We start from the raw sequence: 24,907 nt of genomic DNA on the forward strand, positions 1-24,907 counted from the left end.
TTGCCTTTGCTGAATCTTTTTTTTTTTTTTTTTTTTCTCCTATAAAACACTCTTCACAGCACAAGCCAGCCCAGCTCCCCGGACAAAACCACTGCTCCCCCAAGGGTGGCTCTGAGGGGTGAGGGACGGGGCTGTGACAGCGGGCCAGAGCCACCCTTGCCGTGCCACGTCCCCCAGCCCCTCCCTGCACGCTGTCCTGGGCACCAGGAGGAAGAGGAATAAATAAATCGCGCAAAACGAGCAGAAGGGGCAAACTGCCAGAGCTGAGGGGCGGGCAGCCCCCGGGCTGCGGGAGGCGAGCACGAGGCAGGGGCCGCAGGGCAGGGAGGCGGAGGTGACAAACGCGAGCGACGGCGGTGGCTGTGCAGGGGGCTCTGCGTCCTTCTGCCTGCCAGCTGCGTCCGGGGAGCTGCTGGTCGCCGGGGTCAGTTGTTGTTCATGATCCACCAGGACGCTGGGGAGAGACAGGGGAGGGCTGAGGGGGTGGCGGCAGGCAGGAGGGCATCACACGGGGGTTTGGGGGAAGCTGGGGGTGATGGAGAGCTGGGATCTGCCCCTGCCCCTGCCCCTGCTCAGCAGGAGCTGATGCTCCCCTGTAGGCAGCGGGCTCTGGAGCACCAGAACCCACCGCCACGGGTGGTGCCAGGAAACCCAAGAGACCCTCAGCTGGAGCTCGACGTGGTCTTGTCTCTCTCTACGCTCCCCCCGTTCCTTACTTCTTGGTCAGGTTCCTGCTGCTGCCCCAGGGAACACACATCTTCCCTGACTGGCTCCCCCCTGCCTCTGCACCACTCAGCCTTCAAAATGAAGCTGGGACACAGCCACTGTGAGAGGCCCGGGAGGGGCAGTGCTTTGCAGAGAGGCTTCAGGGATCTGGGGAAGAAAATTGAGGCGTGAAGCGTGCTCGAGCCAGGGCTCAGGCTGCTATCAGTGGGACTCAGCACAGCTGCCATCTGGGACATGCTCCCAGCTGCTTGGCTATCCAGGCCAGAGAACATGCTAGAAAACACGATTTCAGTGACCCCCCCCCAAGCCAATTTTCTGCCCCGGAGTGAGACAAGGCGCCTGCTCGCCCTCAGAGCAGCAGCACGGCACGGCCAGCACCTCGCACCCCGCTCACCTGGGAAGAGCATCGTGGTCAGCAGCTCCGGGGACTCCAGCAGGCTGATGATGGCGCGCTGGAAGCTCTTGCTGTAGCTGGACTGCAAGTGGCTGTAAGGCAGCGGGCAGGGTCAGGGCAGCACGGGGCGAGGAGGCTGTCCTGCTCCAGCCCCAGGGGCAGGGCTCGCTCGTGCCCCTCTGTTGTAGGTGCATTTTTGTGCCCTGGCACAGGGGGACGGTGCTGCCCAGAGCAGGATGTCCCGTTCTGCCCCGCTCCCCACCCCTGCCTGGGCTTCCATCCCCATCTCCACTGCGAATGCCCCTGGATCTCCATGCCAGGCAGGGCAGTGCCAGCAGCAGCACAGGCTGTGCAAGAAGGGGGCGAGCGGGGCCACCGTGGAGTCCCAAGGGAGCCCCTTCAGCCACCCCCCAGCATGTCTACGAGCACCCGGACCCGCCACCACCACCAGGCAGAAGGAAAGCCTCCAACCTCCTCCACGAAGTCACGTCCTGCCAGAATTCGTAGAGGATGAAGCAGGCCTCGTCCGTCAGCTTGCAGGCAGACACGCTGCAGGGACAGGAGCGACCCTGAGCTGGGGCCACCTGGGGGCGAGGGACGCAGATCCACTCGCCAGCCCCACACCGGGACCCCCAGGGGCAGCAGGGACCTCTGGGCACAGCCACAGCCGCTGGCTGCTCCCGGGGACCCTGCACCCAAACCAGCTCCTGTCGCTCAGCCCAGCTCTGCCCACCCGGGGAGCCCGGCTGCCACACGGGCAGCTCTCACGCCAGGCAAGCCCGTCAGCTCCAGAGAAAAAATATCCTCCTCTCTGCCACACGTCAAAACAAGGAGCTTCCTTTTGTTTGGCCCGAAAATGCAGTTTTGTACGGTTGGAGCTGAAGAGCTGAAAGATGACACTTGAAATGGGAACAGGACGAACATCTCCCTCCACGAGTGCCTTGAAGCCTCCCGTGGGAGGAGGAGGAGAGCCTCTCCACGCGCAGCTGCGCGATCTCCGGGGGCGCCTGGCAGCGCTGCGCCACGGCACCCAACCTGGGGCTCCATCCTCAGCCCTGCCCCAGCTCTGCAGTGGTGCTGAGCCTTGGTCTCGCACAGGGGGGCAGCTCTAGGTGGGCCCGGATGCTCCCCACCAGCCTTGCACACGTTTTAAATAAGGCGGTGCTGTGACAAGAGCTCTCCCCTGGCTTCTCCCCCTTCCTCTCAAGTCCTCCAGTGCAGGAGCAGTGCTGCACCCTCTGACATGCGCACACCACCCCCGTTCCTGTCGGTGTAACCCCCCCCCATCCCTTGCCCAGCCCACCCCTGTGCCACTGTGCCCAGCATGGGGGACGAGGGGCTGTGCCCTGCTCACTGCCCAGGGCTGGCACAGGGCAGAAGCCAAGCCAGGGCCCCTCTCCCCAGGTCTGCCCTTATGACTAATGGGGCCCCCCATTTCTGGGCAAGCCCTGCCCCCTGCCCCACTTACTGCAGGCAGCTGCTCTGCCCCGCGGTGACCTCGGTGTAGGACCTGAAGGCCTGGCGGAACTCCTCCACGCCGCTCTTGGCCACCGAGATCTGCCTCTTGGCCACCAGGATGTGCTGCGGGGACAGGCGGTCAGCGGGGGGGGCACCGCAGGCAGAGCCATCCCCTTGCCTGCCCTGCTCCCACCCTGCTGCAGCACGGGGAGGTGACGAGCACGGGGCTGGCCCCACCAGGACAGAGCCAAGACCACAAATCATCCTCTTCTGAGCTGGGCACGTCCCCGTTACAGCAGGCTGAGCCCGCACAGCCCAGGGGGTTGTGCTCCACCTGGTGACAGCGCCCTGCTCTGGGACTGCTGCACGTCCCCGTGTCCGCTGCCAGCCCACAGGGGAACTTGGGCCCTGGGGGCTTTCTGCTGGGGCCGTGCACGGCCTGCAGGGGCTTGGAGAGAAGCCAGGAGGTCTGGGCCCTCCCGAGCAGGGGGCTGCCTTCCTCGGACTGCTTGTGAGCACCCACAGCCCCCAAAGAAGCCACGTGAGCCTTGGGCAAGGAGCCCACCCAGAGCAGAGGCAGCAAACGCAGGTGACCCGTCCCGGAGCACGGAGGTGTGCAAGGGGCAACCCGCGTGCTCCCCAGTCACTGGGCAGGGAGCTGGGACCACGACTGACCTCATCCCTTCCTTTGCTCGCTGCGTCCTCCTTCAGGGGCTCCAGGCGTGGGCTCTGCGTTTCACAAAGCCATCGTTAACTGCAGGGAGTTTGGAACAAAGCCAAACGAGAGGCACCCCCAGCCCAGCACAGCTCGCTGTGAGGTGGGCCCGGCCCCAGCCCCCCTGTGCCACGCACCTTGCACTCCAGTTTCTCGATGAGCTGCTGGAGCCTGCTGATCTGGGCCATCCACTGGCTGTCAGCTTCGACGCAAATGCCTGCGCAGGGGAAGGCAGAAGGCTCGCTGCAAGCTCAGAAAACTGCAAAAGCTTCTGAACTCCGAAAGCAAGAAACTTATTTTCTCCTGAAACTCTCCCCACTGCCCAGGAGACACATGAAAGCCTGCCACGGCCAGGGCTGATGTTTCTGGGAACACTGGGCCCGACCCCACAGCAGACAAGGTCCCAAGCACACAGCCCCAGGCTGGCCGGGCGGTGGTACCTGTGGTCAGCATCCCAGAGTAGGGGTCCGTCGGGGACAGGCAGACGTTCTTCTGCCCTCTGCGCCCACAGCGCCTCCCTGACCTCAGCCCCACGGAGCTCTCCGACTTCTTCACGTCCTTCCTGAAGGAATGAAACACAACAGGGCAGCCGGAGCCAGTCCTCAGCGGGGCCAGCTGAGGCTGCAAAGGGCAGATCCTGCTCCCCGCTGTCCCCCCAGGGCCCCGTTACCTCTCCCTCCCCGCCTGCTCCTCCATGGTGTCCACGGCGCACTCGAGCGAGCCCTGCAGGGACTGCAGCTGGTGCATGGTCTCCCGCAGCAGGAAGCGGGTCAGGAACTGCTCCGTCTTGGAGGAGGTCTCGTACCTCTGCGGGGAAGGGGGGAGGAAAGGTCAGGTGCCTCCTGCGTCTCGGCTCCCTCACACACCTGCACGGGGCTGTGCCCTTACAGACACACGTCCCCAGCTGCTGGTGCCAGCGGGCAGGCTCGGGGCAGGGCAGGGGCTTTGCAGCAGGATGAGGAGGTGCAGCGGGATCTGTCGTGAGAGGAGGGTGCAGGGAGGCACAGGCGAGCTGGGGAGAACGGACGAATTCCCTGCCTGCACACAGCAGCCAGCGCAGCAGGAGCCCCGAGGGGGCAGGAGGGATGAGCTGAGGTTACACCGTGCTGTAGGACAGCAACTCTGCCCCAGGAGGGGGCTCCTCACCTTGACACCGCAGCAGCTTGGCACCGGGTACAGAGCATGAGCTGATGAAAAGCAGAAACCTGAGCTGACTGCTGGAGGTTTTGGCACAAAGGTGTGCTGGGCGCTCTGGGCAGCGGGCAGATCTCACTGCACTGTCATGAGAGCTCCCTGCTCCTTGCTGTGCCTTTAGCGAGGTGCCTCAGCTCAGCACACGGCCAGGCAAGGTAAGGAGGAGGCCAAGGGGAGCAGCTGGGGAGTGCTGCCAGCACCCTGAGGCCAGCCCCTGTGCCCAGCGTTTAAGACTTGAGGGACAGAGAAGCCACAGGGCAGTGCTGTGAGCATCCCCAGAGACACGGCTGGGTGGTGGGAGGCCACGGAGGGAGTCTCCACCTGATGCAGGAGGGCTGGCTGCTCTGCAGGAACATCCAGCAGCAGGGGACCACCCCTTTCCTCGAGGACACCACCAGGCAGACCGGACCTGAGCCACCCCCACCGCCGAAAGAGCCAGGCTGTCACCCCTGCGCCAGGCACTGCGAGCTCCCTCTCCCCTCTCTAAGACAGCCTCCAGTGATGTGACTGCTTTATTAAGGTCAAATACTTCCAATTCCTATCCTGTTTTCTCTCCAACAGGCAGAAGAACCGAGGATCCCAAATTCCAGAAGTTCTGCGTAAAAGCACTTGGACTGAAACTCTCAACGCCGGTGCCAAAATCGCGGTGCAAGGCCCAGGCCCCACCTGGGGCCACCCCGCTCCTCGGGCTGGGGCTCAAAGGCAGCGTCTCTGGGGGACAGGGGTGGCACGGAGCTGGCAGCCCCTGCCCCTGGGGACAGGCTCAACACCTGCGTGGGAGAAATGAAGCCATTGCCATAATTACCCCAACGCACAGGCGCATCCGAAGGCAGCAGCCATCCCACCTGAAGCTGCAAACAGCTGCTGGGAACAGCTCCGTTTGGGGACGCGTCCTTGCAGGGCTACAGGGACGCCAGCTCCCGGCCTTGGAAGTGGCGAGGATGCTCGTCTGCAGAGCGCCAACAGCCCCCTGCTCCCCACCCAGGTGAGCAGGCAGCTCTCAGCGCAGCCTGTGCTGGGTGTCGGTTTCCATCCACCTTTTATTTTTTAATGGCATGGTCCATTTTGTTTCCAGGATGGAACTGGGCTGAATTTGCTGCCCCTGCCCTTCTCTCTGCAGGGAGAGCCCTTTACTTTACCCCAGTGTCTCTGTCTGCTCCCAAAGCACACGCAGCAGCCCGAAGGAGACCCGTTCCTCCTGCAGCTCTGCGAAAGAGAAACCCCTGCTGCCTGGCCTGGCTCGGGGGAAGCAATTCCCCCTGCCTGGAACAACGCTGGGAAAGTGGCAACACCCCCAGGGCACGGCTGGGAGATCCCGTGCTGGGTGCCTCACGCTGAGAGGCCTGGGCTGCCCCCACAAGCCCACCCTCAGCTGCACACAGAGGAGCTCAGGCTCCTGCCTGATGTTTCTGGAGGCTCCAGCCCGCGCTGACCCCTGCCCAGAGCTCCTCCCAGGCACCTCCAACCACTTTGCACAGGCAAAGCCGGGTCCCACGGGGACGCGCTGGTGTTTCAGACGGGCATTGCACCAACAAGGCAGCTCCCTCCTGCGCCTTGCTCAGCCCACCAGCGGAGAGAAGGCTGGAAATAACTCCTCAGGAGCCCCACATTGCTCTCAGGAACGCAGCAGGAAGCAGCAGTCCCCAGCCTGGGGCACGTCTGCCCTGTGAGACCCCTCCGAGGCCGGGCAGCCCTCCTTCACCCAGCACCTCCAGCCCCCACGCTCAGCACCAAGCGCCGTGCGCCCTGTGCTCGGGTCACCGGAGGCATCTCAGTGCCCTTCAAACACTGTTTCCCTCCTCTGCACCAACCTGGGTGGTTGCATGCCGGGGGAGGGAATGAAGTGACTGCAAACACACTCCTCTCTGCTTCAGCTGCACCTTGGGGGCAGAGCAAAACCCGTCAGGTACTGCAGCCAGCAGCGCCAGCCCCCCAGAAACAGTCTCCATAAGGTTGTGTCTCAGCGAGCACACCGCGTTTCTTGCTGACGGCAAAGACTCCTGGAAAGCTGTAAATAACTCGGCAGACACAAGAGGAGTTCTTCTGGTTGCAGAGAGGTATTTCTGCTCTGTTGACCCAACTGAAAATCCCCAAGCTGCCAAGAGCTGCTGCAATTGTGCTTTGCGGGGTTTTATTAGTTTCCTATGATGATGTTCACAGAACGGAATAGGTGAACGCAGAACTCCTGCCAATGGAGACGTAAGAGCATCTGACTTGGAGAGGTATTTATAGCTTAGCGTGCAGCGATGGCAAGCTGGGGAACGAGAAGATTCTAGCACTTGGGTTCCTGAGAGAAATATCAGACTGCTTCCCGAGGTATTTCCATAGTCTGCTCCTAACTCTGAAACTATGACACTGTAACCGCAAAGTGGAGCCACAGAAAAAGGTGCATTTAGCATATTTAGCGTAGCTAGCAGCAGTTGTATTTTAAAAATGCATAAGGAAATGATGGAATTTGGTAAAAAATGAAAAAAAAAGCACCTCTTCTTGAAGAGGCATCTTCCTTCACCACGTTTTCAGCACTGAAGAATGGGCACAACCCACTGACAATTTGCTTTCGTTCTGCCAAGCGTGGACCCACAAGAAGCGACGTGCAGGTTTGCTGCCCGCACAAACACCATTTCCTGCAGGAACCGCAGCCTCGGAGGCGGTGAGGATCAACCTGGCCTCCACTCCCCACGCTTTGCAGGCTGCTGGGGCAGCAAGGTGTGCTACGGGCACAGGACCGAGCAGCCTGGCAGAGGGCACCGAGCCCTCTCTGAGCCACGCCAGGTCTCCTGGCCGTCAGAGAGGTGGGAATCCCGGACACTGGAAGTCCTTCCAGTGGCACCACTCCAAACCATGGCTCCCAGCACGGCCTCAGTGTGCCCCCCCCGAGCTCTGGTTTCTGTGTTTCCCTGCCTCACCTGCTGCAGCACTGTCCTAGCGCCGTCTGAGCGTGCCAAGCACAGCTCCCGTGAGGCGTGCTTTCCTTCTGCTAACAAAGCATCTCATGCTCTGTTTGGTTTTCATCTTGTAAAGTGGGCTCGTACGTACACGAGACCTTCTACAGCTGCGCAGTAAGTGCCTGGAGGGTGCAGGGGAGAGCAGCCCTCCGGCAGCAGAAGGAAGGAGCTGGAGGCAGATCGTGCTCTAAGCAGGAGGTGCCATGGTTTAACTGGTGAGCCCCAGGTCACACTCCATGTGCCCTTCTTCCTCTAGCTGGCAGGGGTATCGCTGCCTCCTTGGGCACCACGGGAAGCTCTCTTAAATACAGCCTGGGGAAAACCAGGCAGGGACTGAAAATTATCTTCTGCTGGCCCCGCAGCCCTGCTGTGTAAGCAGAGCTTCATGGAGAGGGCCACGCCAGGGGGCAGATCCCATCCAGCCTGCTCAGCTCCCGGTGCTGCTGTGCCTCCAGCACAACCCCCAGGGTGAGGTTTCCTCTGCCAAACCGCAGCTCTTGGTCCTCAGCCCCAGGGCCGTTAGGGAGGTCTGAATTAACAGAACTGGCAGGCAGGCACGTAAGATGGGAAACCTCTGCCCTCTGCTCTGGCTCTGAGCGGTGTGAGCTTTGTCTAAAATCCAACCCTATAATCCCAGAATAGCCCATGACCAATCCCCACCTGGAAATACAAACATGGGTATGCATCCAGGTCACACCAGGTAAGAAAGCAGCATTTTCTCTCTGCCAGCCTCCAGCAGCGACAGATTTCCCACAGCTCCAGCACAAGCCGTGGCTACAGAGCCACAGCATTGCCCTTCTCCTGCCTCCTCCCTGGTGCGGAGCCCAGCTGAGCAGGGAAGTGCAGGGAGCAGCACCCCGGGAGGGTCAGCACCTGCCCCAGGGCACCCAGGAGCTTGGGGCTGAGCCACGGGTGAGAGCGGTGCTGCAAGTGCCTGCCCGCCCCGTCCTCCTCTTCCTAGCTCTGGGCAGAGCCACCACAGGTGGGAAAACAACCCCACAGAAATCTGTTTCAGTAGGGGAAACCGGCTTCCCCTTTGCCAGGAGTCCCTGCCCAGCCCCATTTCCTAGCAGCTGCATCCAAGGTCTTGCAACTTAAACAACAAGCCCAGCACAGGTTGTTTTGTCTTTCCTCAAGCCCAAGGAAAGGGCCAGGAGATAAAAATGAGAAGTTAATTTAAGAAAATGATTAGTTCAAGGTACGTGCTGAACACGGCTGCAGAGCGATGTGTAATTATAACGGAGCTCTCTGGGATGTTTACACCAGGAAGCAATAAGTGAATGAATACATCACGCCAGCACTGCGCAGCAGACAGTAATTGTGCTGTACTTTGGAGAAACGCATGAATATACAATGAACTCGTTACTAAAATAAATAAATATAGAAATAAGGCAGAAAAGAACTCAAATAAAGCACGGCTTCCTCCAGATGAATCATTCTACCTCTTAATAAACTTGTACAGGGAGACGCTGCTGAGGCTGGATACGGCCAGAGGGAGGTTCAGGGGGCAGCATCCCCGGTGACTTCACAGAGATGCAAACACCACTGAGGCTGCTCGGCAGAGCCAGCAGCAGGACCGGCCCCTCCTCGTCTCTCTGCTCAGCGGGCAGCTGCCCATCTTCCCCATTCACCTTCCTTGCCATGGCTGACTCAGCTTTGCCCTGACTCCCCCAGCAGCACACAGCTCCCAGCAGGTACGTGGAAAATTTCAGTCCAAACTTCCTCCCGTGAGGTTCAGGACAGCTCGAGCTGTGGGTGCTTCACTCGCCCTGCCTGGAACTGAGGCGATTCTTACCGAAGTCAGGAAGAGCCAGCAGAGAGCTGTGGCTGCCCTGCTGGGCAGGGCCACGCTGGCTCTGCTGCCCGCAGCAGCACTAGGACAGCACAGAGCCTCACCTGCTGCCTGCCAGAGCCTCACGAACAGCCTTTTGGCCAAGCGCAGCACAAAGGAGGTGCCAGACAGAAAGCGGAGCCATTTTACAGGCTCCAGATGCGAACAAGACCCTCGTCCCCACGGGGGTTGCAGCTCTTCCCACAGCTGTATGTCAGCTGCAGTGCTGGGCGCCACAGCCCCTGCCCCGCAGTGTGCAGGAAGGCTCGCGAGGCAGGACCCTGCTCGGCCTAATTAGCAGCCTCAGATCTGCCTCCCGTCGGCGCGAGCTGCAGGAGGGGGGAAGGAATTCGCAGCAGGGATGGGCACAGCACGGAGCCGGCAGTCTGAATTTCACCGTTCCTTTCCTTCTGACCGTTTGGCACCTTCCCTGTCCCTGCAGCAACTCCTGTCCCTGCAGGCAGGAGCACGGGCTGCAAGGAGCTCCAGCTGCCCGCAGCAGGACCGACCCTCGTGTAGCCCACCCACCTCACATCTCCCTGCTGCAGGCAACCCGCTGCACCCGGGAGGCACCGCGGTTGTGGCCCCTGCAGCCCAAGGATAACACTGAACGAGGAGCTGAGCTCACCACAGCTCTGGTACCCCCCGGTTGCCCCATCGCCCTCCTGCCCCGTCCTTACCAGCTTGGTTTTGTCCATGGCTGCCAGGACAGCAGAGTTGAGCGTTTCCAGAGCGGAAAGCACGTTCCTGTACTCTCCAAGATACGCTGAGAAATAATCTGAAGTGGGAGAGAAGGCAACAGTGAGCTCCCAGAGCAGCTCCTTCCCAGCCTCCCCTGTGCCAGCTGCCCCCAGCACTGCTCGGGGCACTCCCGTCCCTCTCCCAGGGGTCACACCTCCTGCCTGGCAGCAGGAGAGCCCTCTACTCCCCTGACAAAACCTCTCCTCCCTGGAGGAAAGCACAGACGCCCTGGGACACCCTCCCAGAGGGATTCACATGCAGGGTCAGAGCCCCTGAGCCACCCAGCCCTGCCCTGCCCTGCCCAGGTGGGCACAAACCCCGCCGCGGACCCACAGGAGACAAAGCCCACCCCAAGCAGGAAGGTCGGCCGACTTACCACACAGCTTCTCTGTGTCCACATTGCTGCAAGAAAAAAAAAAAAAAACACCTGTTAGATGGTGGGGCTGGGCTGGGAGAAAGAGCTGTGGTGAGCAGGGTCTCAGAGGCTTGCCTGGAGCCCCCCGGTGCTTTTTTAAAAGCTCTGTTTTTAAAATAAAGAGCTCCGGATCCTGGACCTGACAAGACCCAAGAGCTGCTGCTGCAGCACCTCTTTCCCCCCAGCTCACAATGTGCTCAGCGAGGACACCCCCCTCCTGTCTCAGCCCCATCCTCTCCTCACGGCAGCAGGCCCTCTCCTGGCCTCCTGCAAGGCTTGGAGCTCCACAGGACCTGCAGACAGCAAACGTGATAAAGAAAAGAACAAAACACACACGCTGGAAAGCTGGTCGGATCCCCGAGCCTCCCTGAAGCCAGGTAAGGCAGGAATCCTGCAGAAAAGCCAGCAGGTCCAGGTAGGCAGGGAGGCCGCCCTGTTAGTGCCAACGGGGTCGTGGCAGAACAGCCCCCAGCCCCCAGCCCAGCCCCATCACCCCGTGCCTGCAGCTCTGCGAGGTCTGCAAGCAGTGCAGGCAGAGGGCTGAGCTCCTTCCTCGTGCTAACAAAGGCACAGCTGGGGTGGAGAGGGAGGAGGAAGCACGGAGAAACACCTACTGGCTGTCGGGAGGGGACTGCGGGCTGAAGCAGAGGTTTGCTGAGGCAGGGCTGCCTGCGATGCCTCGCATCACCTGCACGGCCTCCAGGGAAAATGCCCCGGGGTGGTGTTCACTCACATCAGCCTCCCCTCCAGAAATTCTGGTCTCAGAATCCCCTCAGTGTCTGCAGCCATTTGTATTTCTCATTGGGAAAGTGGAAGGCAGCACGAAGGAGATTTTTAAACGTTGGAGCTCCATCACGTGCAGAGGACCTGGAGCTGCCCGCAGCTCGCTGGGCTCCAAGCACGAGGACGCGGCCCCGCTGCTCGCGTGAGCGCTGCCAGGGATGGTTCTGGGTCTGCCTTCCTGCTGAGCTTCCACTGCACGGTTCAACACCACGCAGTGCTTCCAATTAGCAAAACGTGCAAATCCTGCTGGGCAAGGCCACCCACGAAGCCTCTCGTTTCTGATCTGACAGCTCAAATTTTAGGTTTGCCCACTCCTCACAGGGCACACAACACCTCAGCACCTTCTACTGCAAGCAGAGCCGTCCGCTGGGGCACCCTGGAGCTCGCACAGCCACCAGAGGCCAGGGGACTGGCGGTGAGCGGGTGTCCCAGGGGAGGGCACTGACCTGGGAGGATGCTCCCCACCTACAACTTCCTGGAGAACCCAAATTTGGGGTGCTGGGAGAGGAAGTACTGGGTGGCGAGGAACAGCAGCTAGTTGTGTTAAAGCAGCTGCACCTGAGAAGCAAACCCAACCCCTGTGGGTGTGAGGGGTCCCCACAGCCCCCTGGCAGTGGGATGCAGCCCCCTGCTTAGGCATGGGAGACAGTTTTGGGGTGGGATTTGGGGTGGGATTTGGCTCCTCCACTTCAAACACCTACTGTAGGAGCTGACTAAGGCGGGGATCTGGTGCACTGTCCTGGCACTGCAGACAGTGTTTGATGAGAATAAAAAATAGCATTTCCCTTGAGAAACTACACAGATAATCAACAAAACCAACGCCCCTTCATCTGCCAATTCCACTCTGTCAAACTTTGCTGATCCCATCTCTAAGCAGCTCCGTGCATCCAACCACAGCTCCGCAAGGAGGACTGGGGTTTGAAGCATAAATTTACATTGCAAAAACGTCCTGCTCCTTCTTAATTTGTTCCACATAATCCTGAAAGCTGCCTGGAGCCTGCAGAGCCACTGAAGTGCCCTGCTGCTGCAGCGGCACAAGAGGCTCGGCACGCACCGCAGCACCCGTGCCCCAGAGGAGTAACTGCAGCCACTGGTCCCCATCCAAGAAACAGGCACAGCCTGCCAAAGCAGAGATGTGGACCCACGTTAGCAAAACGCAGGCACATACCTAGCACATACATTACCCCGGCATCTGCGTCTGTCCCCAGTAAGAACCTGGAGCTGGGAAAAGTTCCAGCAGGAATGAGAAGGGGCCGCCAGCTGAGAGCACTGCCCAGACCCCAGACTGGGCATCCAGGTGCCCGTGTGTCAGAGAGCTGCTGGCAGCACCCACACTGCGGCTTGGAAGGAGAGGCCAGAGCCTGCTGGTAGCTCTTTGTAGCTTCTCTTTTCGCTACGTAAAGCGAACAGTAACTAATTAATCACTAGAACACTGAACGAGTAAATGCTGAGCCCATCACCAAAATCCCGTGGCAAACCCAGCCTCCTGCAGCAGGATTCCCACTCCCTTCCCAGCCTCTTCCCAGGTCCTGCCCCCCCTGCCCCTGCCCACACAAGTGCAGAATCACACCCGGCTCTTCCCAGCTCAGTGCTGAAACATCAGCTCCTGGGGCACAACATGGCTCGGTCCGAACAGAGCGCAGCACAAAAGCATCGGTGCCAACAGCATTGTTGTAATGCCAGCAGCAGCTCTCACACCAGAAAGCAGGAGGAGCTAACACAGAGATCCTGCGGGCCTAATCCTGAGCCCTTCGCAGGACTGCAAGGGTGCAAGAGGCTTCCCTCTGCCTCTCCCTCTGCCCTCCCCCGGCACCGCAGAGGCACCCTCTGTCTCCAAAGCGCTTATCCTGAGATGCTCCGCATTTCCACATCGCTCTATTTTGACTGTGCTCAAACCTCTGATTAACTGTAATTAAGCTTGAACTGATGATGGAGGATCTTGTCATCATTATGTTGTTAGGATTTTGTCAGAATGCGCCTGGAATTTATGCAAGAAAACATCAATCAGCTTCGGCAACGCAGATGGGATTTTTTTTATTTATTTTTTATCATTTAATGCTCAGGTTGGAAACCTCCGCTGTGATCACAGGTCTGGCTCCCAAACCCTCACACCGCACTCTCAGGCGGTGCAGTTGCTCTCCGGAGCTGAAAGACCGGCTGATGCTGTGACACCAAGGCTCTGACCAAAGACAGGAGGACAGTTTACACAACCATTCTCCCACAGCACCAGAGGACTGAGGTTATTTCCTCTGAGATTATGTTTGTTTTTAAAGTAGGAGGTCAGTGCTTCTACTGAAACCCAAAATCTTTCACTCACGGCTCAAGCTCAGAGCCTCAGGCTCCCAGCAGCCCGTACCCAGCCTCCTGTCACTCCCACCTGACCGCTCCCTCTCACCCAAAGGAGGATTTTCTGACCCTCATTTTTCTAACCATTCCCAGGAGATGCAGGACAGAAAGCTCCATGGGGACTACATGACACCTCCCTGGGCAGCCCACAGCAGCTGACGCCAAGAGCAGCGAGCGCCCAGCTGCACACCTCACAGCTCGGTGCTGACACCTTCGGAGCAGGGTCTCTGCGACGCTGCCCCCTGGGAGAGGACGCGGAGCCCGGGCTGGGGGCTGCTGCAGAGAGGCCCGGGGAGGCTGCGAGCCGCGTGTTGGTTCTCCCAAGGCCCTTCTGCGGCAGCGGAGCTTTTTCACCCCTTCCCAAAGCATTTGTCTTTCTTCTCCCAGAAGTTGTGGTGGATGAAAACGCCTTCTCCCCGGGAGACGCAGCTTTCTGTTCTGCTCCAGCGCCAGATTGAGCACTGTGCTTTCTGACAAGCAAAACCAAACAGCGAACCTGGCGGTTGGACCCAATCACAAAGAGAAGTTGCGTTTGGTTTCAGCGTGGAACATCATCTTTTAAATGTCAAAGAATTCAAATAAGGAGATATTTTAAAGCCGAAATGGAATAATTTTGAGAACTGCAGGAAAAAGAAGTCTCATGGGGAAATGTAAAATTTTAAACAAAATCATTCAAACATTTTGGATTCAGAGACGTTACAGGGAACGTTCTGACGAGCTTTACTATTCCCACCACCCAGACCACCGAAGACATGCCGGGTTACACCTCAGCTTTTATTCCACCAGCTCAAAATAGAACCAAACCTTACGGAGGTGGCTAAACACACGGGCTGCCAGCACCCTGCCACAGCGCCAGAACAAACAGGAGGTGGAGCACAACCTGACGGGAAGGACAGAGGAGAGGGGAGGAAAGCGTGGTGCTACGGCCTCTCTGGATGGAGAACGAATAATGTATGAGACCTCTAAAATATTAATCTTCACAGATGTCAGCTCTGTGAGCCAGAGGAGCAGATGCAGTCTCGCAGTGATGAAAGAGAGTCGGGATGTGTCTGGGCAGCACTCCATTACTCAGGCACGGATAACGTCTGGGTGTAAAAATCTCTGTTGCTGTGTCTCCTTCGGTCAGGCTGGCACTGACAAGAAAACAATCCTTTCAACCCCGACCTGATGAACACAGCACCCTCACGGCCAGACCCAGCCACTGGCTTAGTGCTGAAGCTTTCCCATCACTAGAAAAGCTCCGGGGCATGAAAGGAGAACGCCGGGCATGTTTGCAGAGCTGACCATGCCTGTGCTGAACTCACGTTTAAGCAGCACACCGGCAGCAGGTTGACCTGGAGCCTTCTGAAGGTCTCTTCCCACCGCTGCTCCTTGAGCCTTTGATTTCAGACACAAGCAGACTGTTTGGATGTGCTCTGCTCAGTAATGGAACATTTTTTCCTTCCATAAAGCCCAAAGCAATCACAGCATCTGCAGGGAGAAGGCTTCACTGAGCACCTCACAGTGCCTCTCATAACGACCTGCAGAGTATCCCACACGGTTGGCAGACACCAGCATTAAAACACGCCGAAGGAAAATCAGTTTATGCTACACAGCTCCACTGTGGAACTCACTTGCAGCCTATGTGGTCGAAGCCGAAAGCCTAAACGGTTTTAGAACAAAATTAGACAGATTTGTGGAGCAGAGAACTCCGGGAGCTGGTGGTCTGGTCAAGAAAGTTCCAAACCAGCGGCCACTAGAAGCTGTGAGGGTAAAGGTGCTTCCTACGTGGTCTTGTTAAGCACCTTCTGTGCACGCTGGTGGCAGAAAGATACTGGGAGAGCCCTGGCCCAGCACAGCTTGGCTCTCCTTGCGTCCTTCCCCGTGCTCACAGCCCCTCCACAAGCAGTGGTGCAGACAAGCACCACGCCGGGGGTTTTCCAGCACCTCCAGGGCAGGGCAGACCTGACGGGAAGGCCAGGATCCCCTGCTGCTGTCTCCAGCACTGGGCCAGCAGCAGGCAGCACTGCAGGCGGGCACGGTGCTGGCTCAGGTGCCCAGCAACACCACACACCGCAGGGGAAACTCCCTCAGCCCTCCTTGGGACAGCAAACTGCTCTGAGAGGCCAGGAAGAGATCATGAGTGTAAAGAAACCTGGCTCACAGAACCGCGCTCTTGGGCATCTCTTGGTGTCCTTAGGCAGCAACTCTTGGATCCAGTGGCAAGTTCCACCCAGTCCTCCAAAATACCGGGTCCCTGCAAGCACGGAGCAAGCAGGCAGCCCTGGAGGAGGGTTCTGCTGAGGGGACGGCCGGGGTACAAGCACAGCCCTCAGGAGCCACGAGTTTGCCCTAAGGGGAAGGTCCCCCTGAGCACCCCAAACACGAATGACAAAGCCCAGCTCCAGACGCAGAGCCATGGGAAGGTTTCTTTGGTCCCGCACACCAAACGCTGCCTGATTTCTGCTGCCCGTGCTGTGCAGTGGCTCTGCACACAGCCTTGTGTACGCTTTTTGGTCCCCTCTTTATACAAACACAGAGCACAACCCCTTACAGCCCTGAAGTCTTTGGCAAGCTCAGCGAAAAGATGAACCACCCGACGCATCCCGAGGCTGCCCAGAGCCAAGGCTGCTTGCCTGCCCCAGGCAGTCTCTGTGCCACGCGTGTGGCACCGAATGCCACGGATCACCGCAAGGCCAAACCCAGCCTGGAGCAAGAGCTGACGCCGACTCCTGGCAGGCTGTGCTGTGTGTGACACCAGTGGGGGTGGCCCAGGGGAGACACGGCAGCCTCTGGGCAGGATCTCCCTGGGGACAAGCCTGTCTTGAAGTCCCTGAGCCTGGCGGGCACACAGCTCCCAGTCAGGATGACAGCACTCTGAGAAACGCGTCTGCAGGGGATGAGATGCCTCTCAGCAGGCAGTGAGAGAGCCAGGATCCTGCTCCAGGACATGCCCCCCCCCCTCCTCCTTCACCAGCTGGGGGTCAGGTTGGAGCGATCGTCCACAGCTCCCTGCAGCCACAACCCCAAATCCATCCCTCTCGCAGCTGCTCACGCCATTCCCTGCGTGTGGGTCACGTACCAGCCTGGGACAGGAACGGGGAGCATCCCTGAAACAGCCTCACGGCCGGGCCTTCCAGCCTGCTCCTGCAGAAATGAGGGCATCCTCGCGGGGCTGGGGGCCTCCTACACGGCCTTGAAGTCCCAGAACACACAAATTTGGAAACCAGCTCTGTCTGCGAGGTCCCTTCTGTTCTTCACAGCAAAAAGGGATCAAAACCACAGTGGTCATGCCCTGCTAATAGATGTCACCAGCTCAATGCTGCCACGTTGTCATAGCTACCGCGCCGTCATGCAGGGAGCACCGCCGCAGCCAGGGCCACGCACGGCGCTTGGAGAGGGCGTGCTGCTGGGGGCACGGGGGCACAGAGCCCACGGGGCAGCTCGGGGCTGGCCTGGCACATGCTGCCACACACCCCAGCCAGCTGGGGGGGTGCCTCAGCGCCCTGCCCAACCCCAAGCAGAGGGGCTGAGGTTGGGCAGAGCTGCCACGGGTTGTGGCGGCGTTAGCAAGGCTCCGTGGTGCCACTCGTGTGCCTTCTGACAGCCCTGTTCTGTCGCTCAGGACAGGTGGAGGAACCCGACTGGAACACAGCAGGGAACCAGGAGACGTTTGGCATCCAGGTAAAGCCCCTGCTCCGTGCAGCCTGCTTCCAGTGGTCACCAAAGTCACCCCAAAGTGAAGCTTGATGGAAGGAGCGTTCACACAGAGGTGACGGCTCTCTGCTAAACCCCTGGGGCCTCCAGGAGGATGAGGAGGTGTTGGCAGGGCACCTCCTGCTGCCTGCATCCAACGAGCCCAACGAGCCAGACAATCAAAGGCCAGCTCCTGCCAGGGCCAAAACACCCTTGGTTTCAGCAGCAGGAAGAGCAGAGGGTCCCCAGCGAGGCCACGCTGATCTCTGAAAGACTGGGACAAAGCCAGCCAAGCCCAGCAGATTTCTCTAGAAAGCCCAACAGATTTCTCTGGGTAGCCCCAATCTACAGCAACCAAGAGCTAAGTGCAATTCATTTCTGTTTTTAAAGAAGCTGGCCTAAATTCACAGTTACACCGACACTCATAAGGCCCATTTCTGGTGGAAAGAAGTTCTTACATAAGTGAAAACGAGTTCCCTGTGTCAGCAACCGCTGAGATAGCTGTCTGTTCATCGTCCTCACACCACCACATGCTCCTCCTGCAGATACACAACCTGCTCCGTAGGGCTGTGTATTTCTGGAATACGTTTTTCAAACCAACATAATGTGATTTTAAATGGCTGCTTGCTTTTATAGCACTACAGTAAATCTGATAACGCCTGTTCTCAAAATGTCTGGCTTCTCTCACCAGCAATACTTGTACCCGGTGTTTAATGGGTTTTAACATCTGCGTGTTACAAGAGGTAGGTTTATCTCACCCTGACTATTTATTGCACCCGCCTCCAAACGTCCTCCATCTACAGTCAGGCAGTTTTATATCCTCCTTCATCTCCTCTCCTCTGCACCACCGTGGTACTTACTCTGAATGACGCCTGTCAATGCCACTGAACAACTCCCACAGCTCCTCCGAGCTCAGGATCCCATCAGCGAAATAGTTCTTGAACTCCTCAAATGACAGTTTCCCATCATCTGCATTTAAACAAAAGGGAAGAATAATTATATATCTGCAGAAAGACGCGTACAAGCCCCAGCCATCCTCCCAGCAGCCTCTTTACCAGCAGCGTGGGATGGTTGGGCGTGTTGTGCATAATAATTAGAGCAGAGATCTCATTGAAAGCATGTCCCACCAGCCAGAGCATCCCCACCAAACACCTAGGAAGGCTGGCAAGCAGTGCGGGTGCTGCCGGGCAGGCATTTCAGCCACTCCAACCCTTCCAAAAGATCTCTTTGCAGCATTTTCAGAAACACATCCAGACACTCTGTACTTCAGTGACTTTCCAGGCAGGCTTTCCATTTAGCTCTCCCCAGCACAGAGCTATTATACACAGAACGGTGAGGATGGTGTCAGATCTTTAAGGGAAAGAAAATCTCTCGGTTGACTCATGAGCTTCCCCTTTCCCATGTGTGGAGAACTTCAGCTCCCGAGCTGCATTCTGCTCTGCAATAAAAGTGGCTCCTGGAATCTGCAATCTCCCAGAAGAGCCCAGTGGGAGGAAGGCTCAGAGAAATGCCTTGTGGCGTTGGACTTGCCGGTTTCCAGGTGTCAGATTTAACAGAGCCCAACTCTCAGACACCAGGGACTCCAGCAGGTCACCCAAACACAGGGCAGAGACCCAAACAGTCCTGGCAAGGAGCGGATAAAAAGCCTGACAGAGCCCGGCCAGCCATGCTGCACAGCCTGCTCTGCCCTCCCTCCCGCTGCTGGCCCCACCGAGCAGCACCCAGCACCGGGAGGCTCTGCCCCCCATGACATGCAGGCAGTGAGGCTGGGGAGCCCCCTCCCAGCCCCTGGCCGGCGTTTCCTCCAGCAGGCAGAGCAGAAAGGCGTTTTTCTTCCAGGCAGAGAGCTGCCTGCCCTCATCCTTTGCTCTTGCAGTGAGCCCCTCGGCGGGGAAGGGCTGCTGCTTCGCCCAGAGCCAGGCTGCGAGGGGGAGGCGGCGGCAGAACAAAGCACTCACCGTTCTTGTCGGCTCGCCGGAAAATCTGAAAGGGAAAAAACACAACGGGGTTGAGAGGCGGCAGGAAGAGCGGCGCGGCTCAACGAGCGAGCCAGCTGCCGGCCCTCCCCAGCCACCGCGGGGAGACCTCCGGGCCCCGCAGGAGCCCGCGTTACCGGGGCTGGGAAGGACAGCGCTGCACACACCGGTCTGGGGGAGATTTCCCTTTGTAAATGATGAAAACCATCCCTCTGCTCCGCCGCACACAGCTCCCAGCACACCCGCTGCTGCCTGAGCGGGCCCAGCACTTGCTCTGAGCATCTTTTAGAGAACAGAGGGGGACAGAGGAGAAAGGGCATCGCTGCGGCTTTGCTACTGACTTGTGATGGGAGGTGTTGAATTGTTCAGATCCTTTCAATGAAAGGACATTGAGCAAAAAAACGCCCACAATGGAAACACTTCGAGCGTCACTGCCGACACTTCAGCCCTCAGCATGGACGGGCAGCTCTTGCCCTGAGCGGTGTAACCACCCCCTGCAGTCCTTCTGCCTGGGACACCTGGACACGTGAACCCCCTCCAGTGCAATTAATTCATTCATTCATCCATCTGTAACGAATTCAGCCCCAGAGCAGTTTGAGAGCTGCTCCAGTGCCATGTCTCGACCCGACTCTCCTGCCCATGGCCCAGCAGAAAGCTGGGGCTCCTCGTCCCTTCCTCCCTCCCTGCTCACCAGCAGCTCTCTGCAGGTTTGGCTGGCTGGGGAGGAACAGCACAGTTTCTGCAGCCTGGGAACATCTCGCAGACAGCGCAGCACAGGCTTTGGCTAGCACATCCTAGCAGAGCTGACAACAGCAAGTTGTGTAACAACTTTCTTTTCAGCCATCCCTTCCAGGTCTGAAGAAAGATCAGGAATGAAAAAAAGGCAGGAAAGAGGGAAGGCAAACTGTGCTAGGTTCTTTTCCAAGCAGCTGCAAAGTAGAAACCGCTGATCAAAGCGCCCCAGACCTGCTCTGCTCCTGGCTGCAGGAGGCCCCGTCCCTGCTGAGCTGCCCCTGCACCCCCTGCTCCCTGCTGATGCTTTTGCTGCACTGTTTGAGGGCTCAGCCCGCAGTCAGCCGCTGAGGTGCTCATGATAACTGCACAGAGGCAAAGACAGCTGAAACCAGAATCCTGTTCCCAAAGATGCTGCTCCCTTGCAACTGGGCAGAGGATTTTCTGATGCTGGTCCCAGCAGGGAACTCTCCGGTGCATCCCCATGGCCAAAAACAGGCAGGGATGCCTCGGAGGATGCTCTTCTGAGCAAAGCAGGCTCCTCTGGAGGCGCTGCCCTGAGCTGCCCAGCGTTAGGTAACGTACCTGCAGGGTGGCAGCCTCCAGCAGGGCCAGGCTGCCTTCCTGCATGAAAGTAGAGCAGGGAGCTCTGTGGACGCCCATCAGGGCTCCCACGGCGTGCTCCAGAGCTTCCTCGCTAGAGCTAAGTACAGAAACCTGCAGCTCCCACACGCTGGGGATTTCTCCGGGTTTTAAAGCAAAGGTTTCTCCAGGCTAAAGGGTCTGCTGGTGCATCTGCTGCCACCGGGGCTCTCGGGGCTGCACTTCCTACCTGAGTTCAGCTCAGCTGGAAAGCAGAGCCACCAGAGAGCCCTGCGAGAGGGGGCAGCACCTGCCCCGTGTCCCCTGAGACCAGGTGATGCTGGGGACAGTGAGGGGGACTCAGCTTGGGAGTGGGAACAGGTCTGCGTGGGCTGCTGGGGAGCCCTGCCTCAATCCTCAGTCACATTCAGGGCAGCTGGCAGCTCCAGAAACGCAGGAACGCTGCTGCGAGCCTGAGAGAGAGACGTCTCTGTCCCTTTGTCCCTGTGCCCAAGCAGCCGCACCCCACTCAGTGCCTGCGACGGCAGACAGGCTGAGAACGATGGAGGAAGCACCAACCCAACACTTCCCAAGCCCCCCAGCCCTGGGAAGGAAGGATGTCACAGGCTTACCCCTGCACACAGGACTGGAAGCAACCCCAGCTCCCGGACACTCAGCCAGGGCCAGGCTGGCTGCAGGGAGGGGACAGCGGGGTGAAAGCACTGTGCTCACGGCTGGCTGCCCAGGCGGCTCTGCTCAGTCTCTGGCACGCAGAGAGGAAAGCGAGCGAGCCCCGGGGTCCAGCCTGGGGGCCAAACGTCCCAGAGGCTTGGGATGTCTGCAGAGAAAGAACTGCAACGGCAGCGCTGCGGCTCGCACAGCACCCACAGCGAGGCATCAGATAAAGCCCCCCCCCCCCTCCTCCTCCTCCTCCTCCTCCTCCTCCTCACCTCCCCGGGATGTGAGCAGCTCCCAGCAGTGCCGAATGCCGGAGCGCTGACCAGGAGAGCTGACCTGGCTCGTTAGAGCCGGCCTGGCACAACCTGGCACACCCAGGCAGGCACAGCCGGCTTTTCTCTCACCTGGCCCCCTCTGTCACCTCTTCCTCTGAACATTCACCACAGCAGAAGCCCCCAAGAGCTCTCCCCGCCACGAGCATCAGCGGGGAAGCCCCAGGAGCTGCTCCCAGCCCTTCCTGCAGCTCCCCAGGCCCCGCTGGGTGCCTCCGGGGAAGGGCAGGGAGGCAGCTCCGCACCTCGGGGCTCTCGGAGGTGCCGGCAGCGGAGGCTGTGCCCAGGGCGGGGGCGATGCCCGGGACGGAGCACGGCTGGGAGCCGGCCAGCCGCAGAGAGCCGCCCGGGGAGGCGTTAAAAGGCGTTAAAAGGCGTTAAAAGGCGTTAAAAGGCGTTAAAAGGCGTTAAACCCCCCCCGGCAAGCTGCGGGGCTGAGGCCCGGCCCGGCCCGGCTCCGTCCCGCTCCCCCACACGCCCCTCACCCCCCTCGGCCGCACGGGGCCCGCTCCCCGGCGCCGCTACTCACGTCGTGGAAGATGGGCAGCGGCTCCCGGTGCGGCACGGAGCCGGCCTTGGCCGGCAGCAGGCACATGGCCAGCAGCTGGGCGCACGCCATGGCCGTGAGGGGAGGCGGGGAGGCGGCCGTGAAGGGGCCGTGAGGTGCGGTCGCGAGGGGCCGGCGGACCCCGCGCTGCCCCTGAGCGGCTCCGCAGCCGCCCGGCAACTTTGCCTCAGCCCAGGGCCCGCCCCCGCGGCGCTTCGGTTGGCCCAGCCGGGTGATTGGCACCTCCCGGCCCGCTCCTCATTGGTGGAAAGGGGAAGGGCGGGGCGGTGCAAGAGGGGCCGTGGTGGTCGTCGCTGTGGCGGCCCGGCGGGGGGCGGGCTCCAGTCGGCCCCAGTGTGATCCCAGTCAGCCCCAGTGCATCCCCAGTGCGGTCCCAGTCAGCCCAGCACAGCCCCAGTCAGCCCAGCCTGATCCCAGTCAGCCCAGTGTGACCCCGGTGTGATCCCAGTCAGCCCCAGCATGATCCCAGTCAGCCTCAGTGCGATGCCAATGCGTCCCCAGTGTGTCCCCGGTGCAGCCCCAGTCAGCCCCAGTGTAATCCCAGTGTGATCCCAGTCAGCCCCAACATGATCCCAGTCACCTCAGTGTGGTGCCAATGCATCCCCAGTGCGGTCCCAGTCAGCCCAGTGCAACCCCAGTCACCTCAGTGTGATCCCAGTCAGCCCCAGTGTGGTGCCAACATGTCCCCACTGCATCCCCAGTGTGATCCCAGTCAGCCCAGCAAGCCCCCACTGTGTTTCCAGTTAGCCCAGTGAGGTCCTAGCTGACTCTAGTTGCCCCCCAATGGTGCCAAAGGCCCCTTGGTGTCCACGGCTGGTCCCGGTGGCCCCTGCAGCCTCCCTTCTCCCCACTCCTCTCCAACCCCACATCCCAGGGGTTTATTTACAACCCGGGGCTTTGTCTGGGCGCAGAGTGACGGCCCGGCAGGCTGCACCAGCACAGCTCCTCTCCTCACAGGGCGCTCTGCAGCCTCACCCATTTCGCTGAGCTTCTCATAACCCAGCTTTCAGAGCCGAGACGCTTCCCAGCCCGACATGACGGAGCCACAGCACGTGGGGCTGGCCGGCTGCCCCCTTCCCAGGGGGAAATGGCTGCGAGCGGAGCATGGGGCCAGCGCAAGGATGCCTCACGGGGAGGTTTCATCTCACGGCTTCTCCGGGTGCACACGAGGGAAGAGGATCGCACACAGCTCTCCTTCCCAACACGTCTCCTTCCCAAAACAAGTGGCTGATACCCAAACGCCTCCAGGAGGGAAGGAGGGCACGGCCTCGCTGCTGGCCCTGCAGCTGCGGCGCTGCCCAGGCAGAGTGGGGCACAGGCACACAGCCAGGTATCAACCAACGCAGCACCCGTTTGCTGGTGTCTGGTGAATAAACGAGGCTGCGTTTCAGCTCCCTGCTTTGCTTATTTTCCAGCGAAATGCCAGTGCTTTTGGGGAGGTGGAGTACGGAATGCAAAGCGAGGCAAAGAGCAGGACCCAGCTCCGTGGCTGTCCCGCCTGTGGGGAAATGGCAGGTCCCAAACGGGGCTGGAGTCGGGCCCCAAATGGGGCTGGTGTCAGGCTCCTTCCCTTCGTGCCCAACTCCCCGCTCCAGGTGGCACAGCCACGCTCGCCCCATCCCCACGCGTGCTTGTCAGAAGTGAGAACTCCTACACGGGCGATCAGCTCTTTCTGCAGGGATCCAAAATAGAAGCAGGGAAGCCCTTCAGCTGCACCGTGACTCATCCCTGGGACACAGCAGCTATTCCTGTAGAGCTCTGCCCGGCGTGGGGCAGCCCGCGCATCACCCCGCAGATGGGCTGCATGGCACAGGGGGGACGTGCCCTGGCCCTGCCGGGGCTCATGGTGCTGACCCTGCTTTTTTAGGGACTGCTGATCCTGAGGAATCGCATCCCGCAAGCACGGCGGTGAGCACTGCTGGTGGTGGTGCAGGGAGGTTCACCTTTGCTCAGGGGAAGGGGAAAAGCTGTGCTGCTCCACGCTGCAGACATCACGAAAGTGGGTACAGATTTCCACAAATAAAAACAGGGACGTGAAAAATGGGAAGGGATAAACGACTGCACGAAACGCCACGTATCCACCCATGCCAGGCTTGGCAGCCAGGCTCTCCCAGCTGGGCTTTGTTTGTCAGGAAACAATGCCGAGCACTCACCAAGAAGGAAATCCCTATCAGCACAACCTGCCACCTTCCCACTGCCTCGGCCCAGCCCAGACCCAAAGGCCGGGGTGGTTTGTCCCACGGCAGGAGGCAGGAAAGGAGGTGAGTGAGGATGCTCCAGTGCCATGAACCCCTCTGGAACCACCTCCCTGCAGCATCACGGCTGCTCCTTTGTGCTGGGAGCACTGCGAGGGGCAGGGGGCAGCTCTGCAGCCCCACCAGGTCTGGGCACCCTGTAGAGGAGAAGGAAGGGACCAGCACACCCCCGAGGGCAGGGAGCCCTCACCCCCAAACCCAAACCCATCCCGGCTCAGCACGAGGAGCCGTGTGAGTACTGCACCTGCCCCAGCAGCACAGGGCAGCCCGGCACCACACGGCCTTGTACGCCCAGGTGGGAGCAGAGGGCTTATGCAACAACGCAGGCCGGAGTGAAATATTTATCAGGGTATTTAAATAAGTAACACGCAGGAAGCCAGGCAGAAAGAACGAGGAGTGAGCGCACAAAGACGGGAAGGAAGCGGCACGTCCCAGCCACCCCCAGACCCGCCACGCCATCCTCCCCCACGTCCCTCGATGTCCCCATCTCCCTGGGATCTGCAGTGTCCCCAGCCCTGCAGGGACACCCCCTTCCTGTCCTTCACCCACATTTGGCCCGGG

General features: G+C 59.8%; 1 protein-coding gene across 1 annotated transcript; it reads right to left on the bottom strand.

Moving 5' to 3' along the window:
• Positions 1–22,250, bottom strand: NECAB3 (N-terminal EF-hand calcium binding protein 3). The gene is made up of 13 exons (XM_084538470.1): positions 22,053–22,250; positions 19,182–19,206; positions 18,084–18,192; positions 10,381–10,406; positions 9,944–10,041; positions 3,964–4,100; positions 3,734–3,855; positions 3,431–3,510; positions 3,254–3,307; positions 2,589–2,701; positions 1,592–1,669; positions 1,121–1,212; positions 1–454 (listed from the first exon to the last, which is right to left on the bottom strand). Exons 1-13 carry the CDS (start codon positions 22,140–22,142, stop codon positions 426–428), a joined length of 1,053 nt encoding a protein of 350 aa, XP_084394596.1. The 5' UTR covers positions 22,143–22,250; the 3' UTR covers positions 1–425.
• Between the last annotated feature and the right edge of the window lie 2,657 nt (positions 22,251–24,907).

The sequence above is a fragment of the Aythya ferina genome (genome assembly GCF_964211825.1).
Source record: "Aythya ferina genome assembly, chromosome: 16".
Classification (NCBI taxonomy): Eukaryota; Metazoa; Chordata; class Aves; order Anseriformes; family Anatidae; genus Aythya; species Aythya ferina.

What these genes read in the sequence shown, in the direction of transcription:
- NECAB3 (XM_084538470.1), bottom strand. Translation starts at nt 22,142, where the DNA reads ATGGCGTGCGCCCAGCTGCTGGCCATGTGCCTGCTGCCGGCCAAGGCC. An exon ending in GGACACAGAGAAGCTGTGTG is followed by an intron (nt 10,042 to 10,380) that starts GTAAGTCGGCCG and finishes CTCCCACTTCAG; the next exon opens with ATTATTTCTCAGCGTATCTT. An exon ending in GAGCAGGCGGGGAGGGAGAG is followed by an intron (nt 3,856 to 3,963) that starts GTAACGGGGCCC and finishes TCATTCCTTCAG; the next exon opens with GAAGGACGTGAAGAAGTCGG.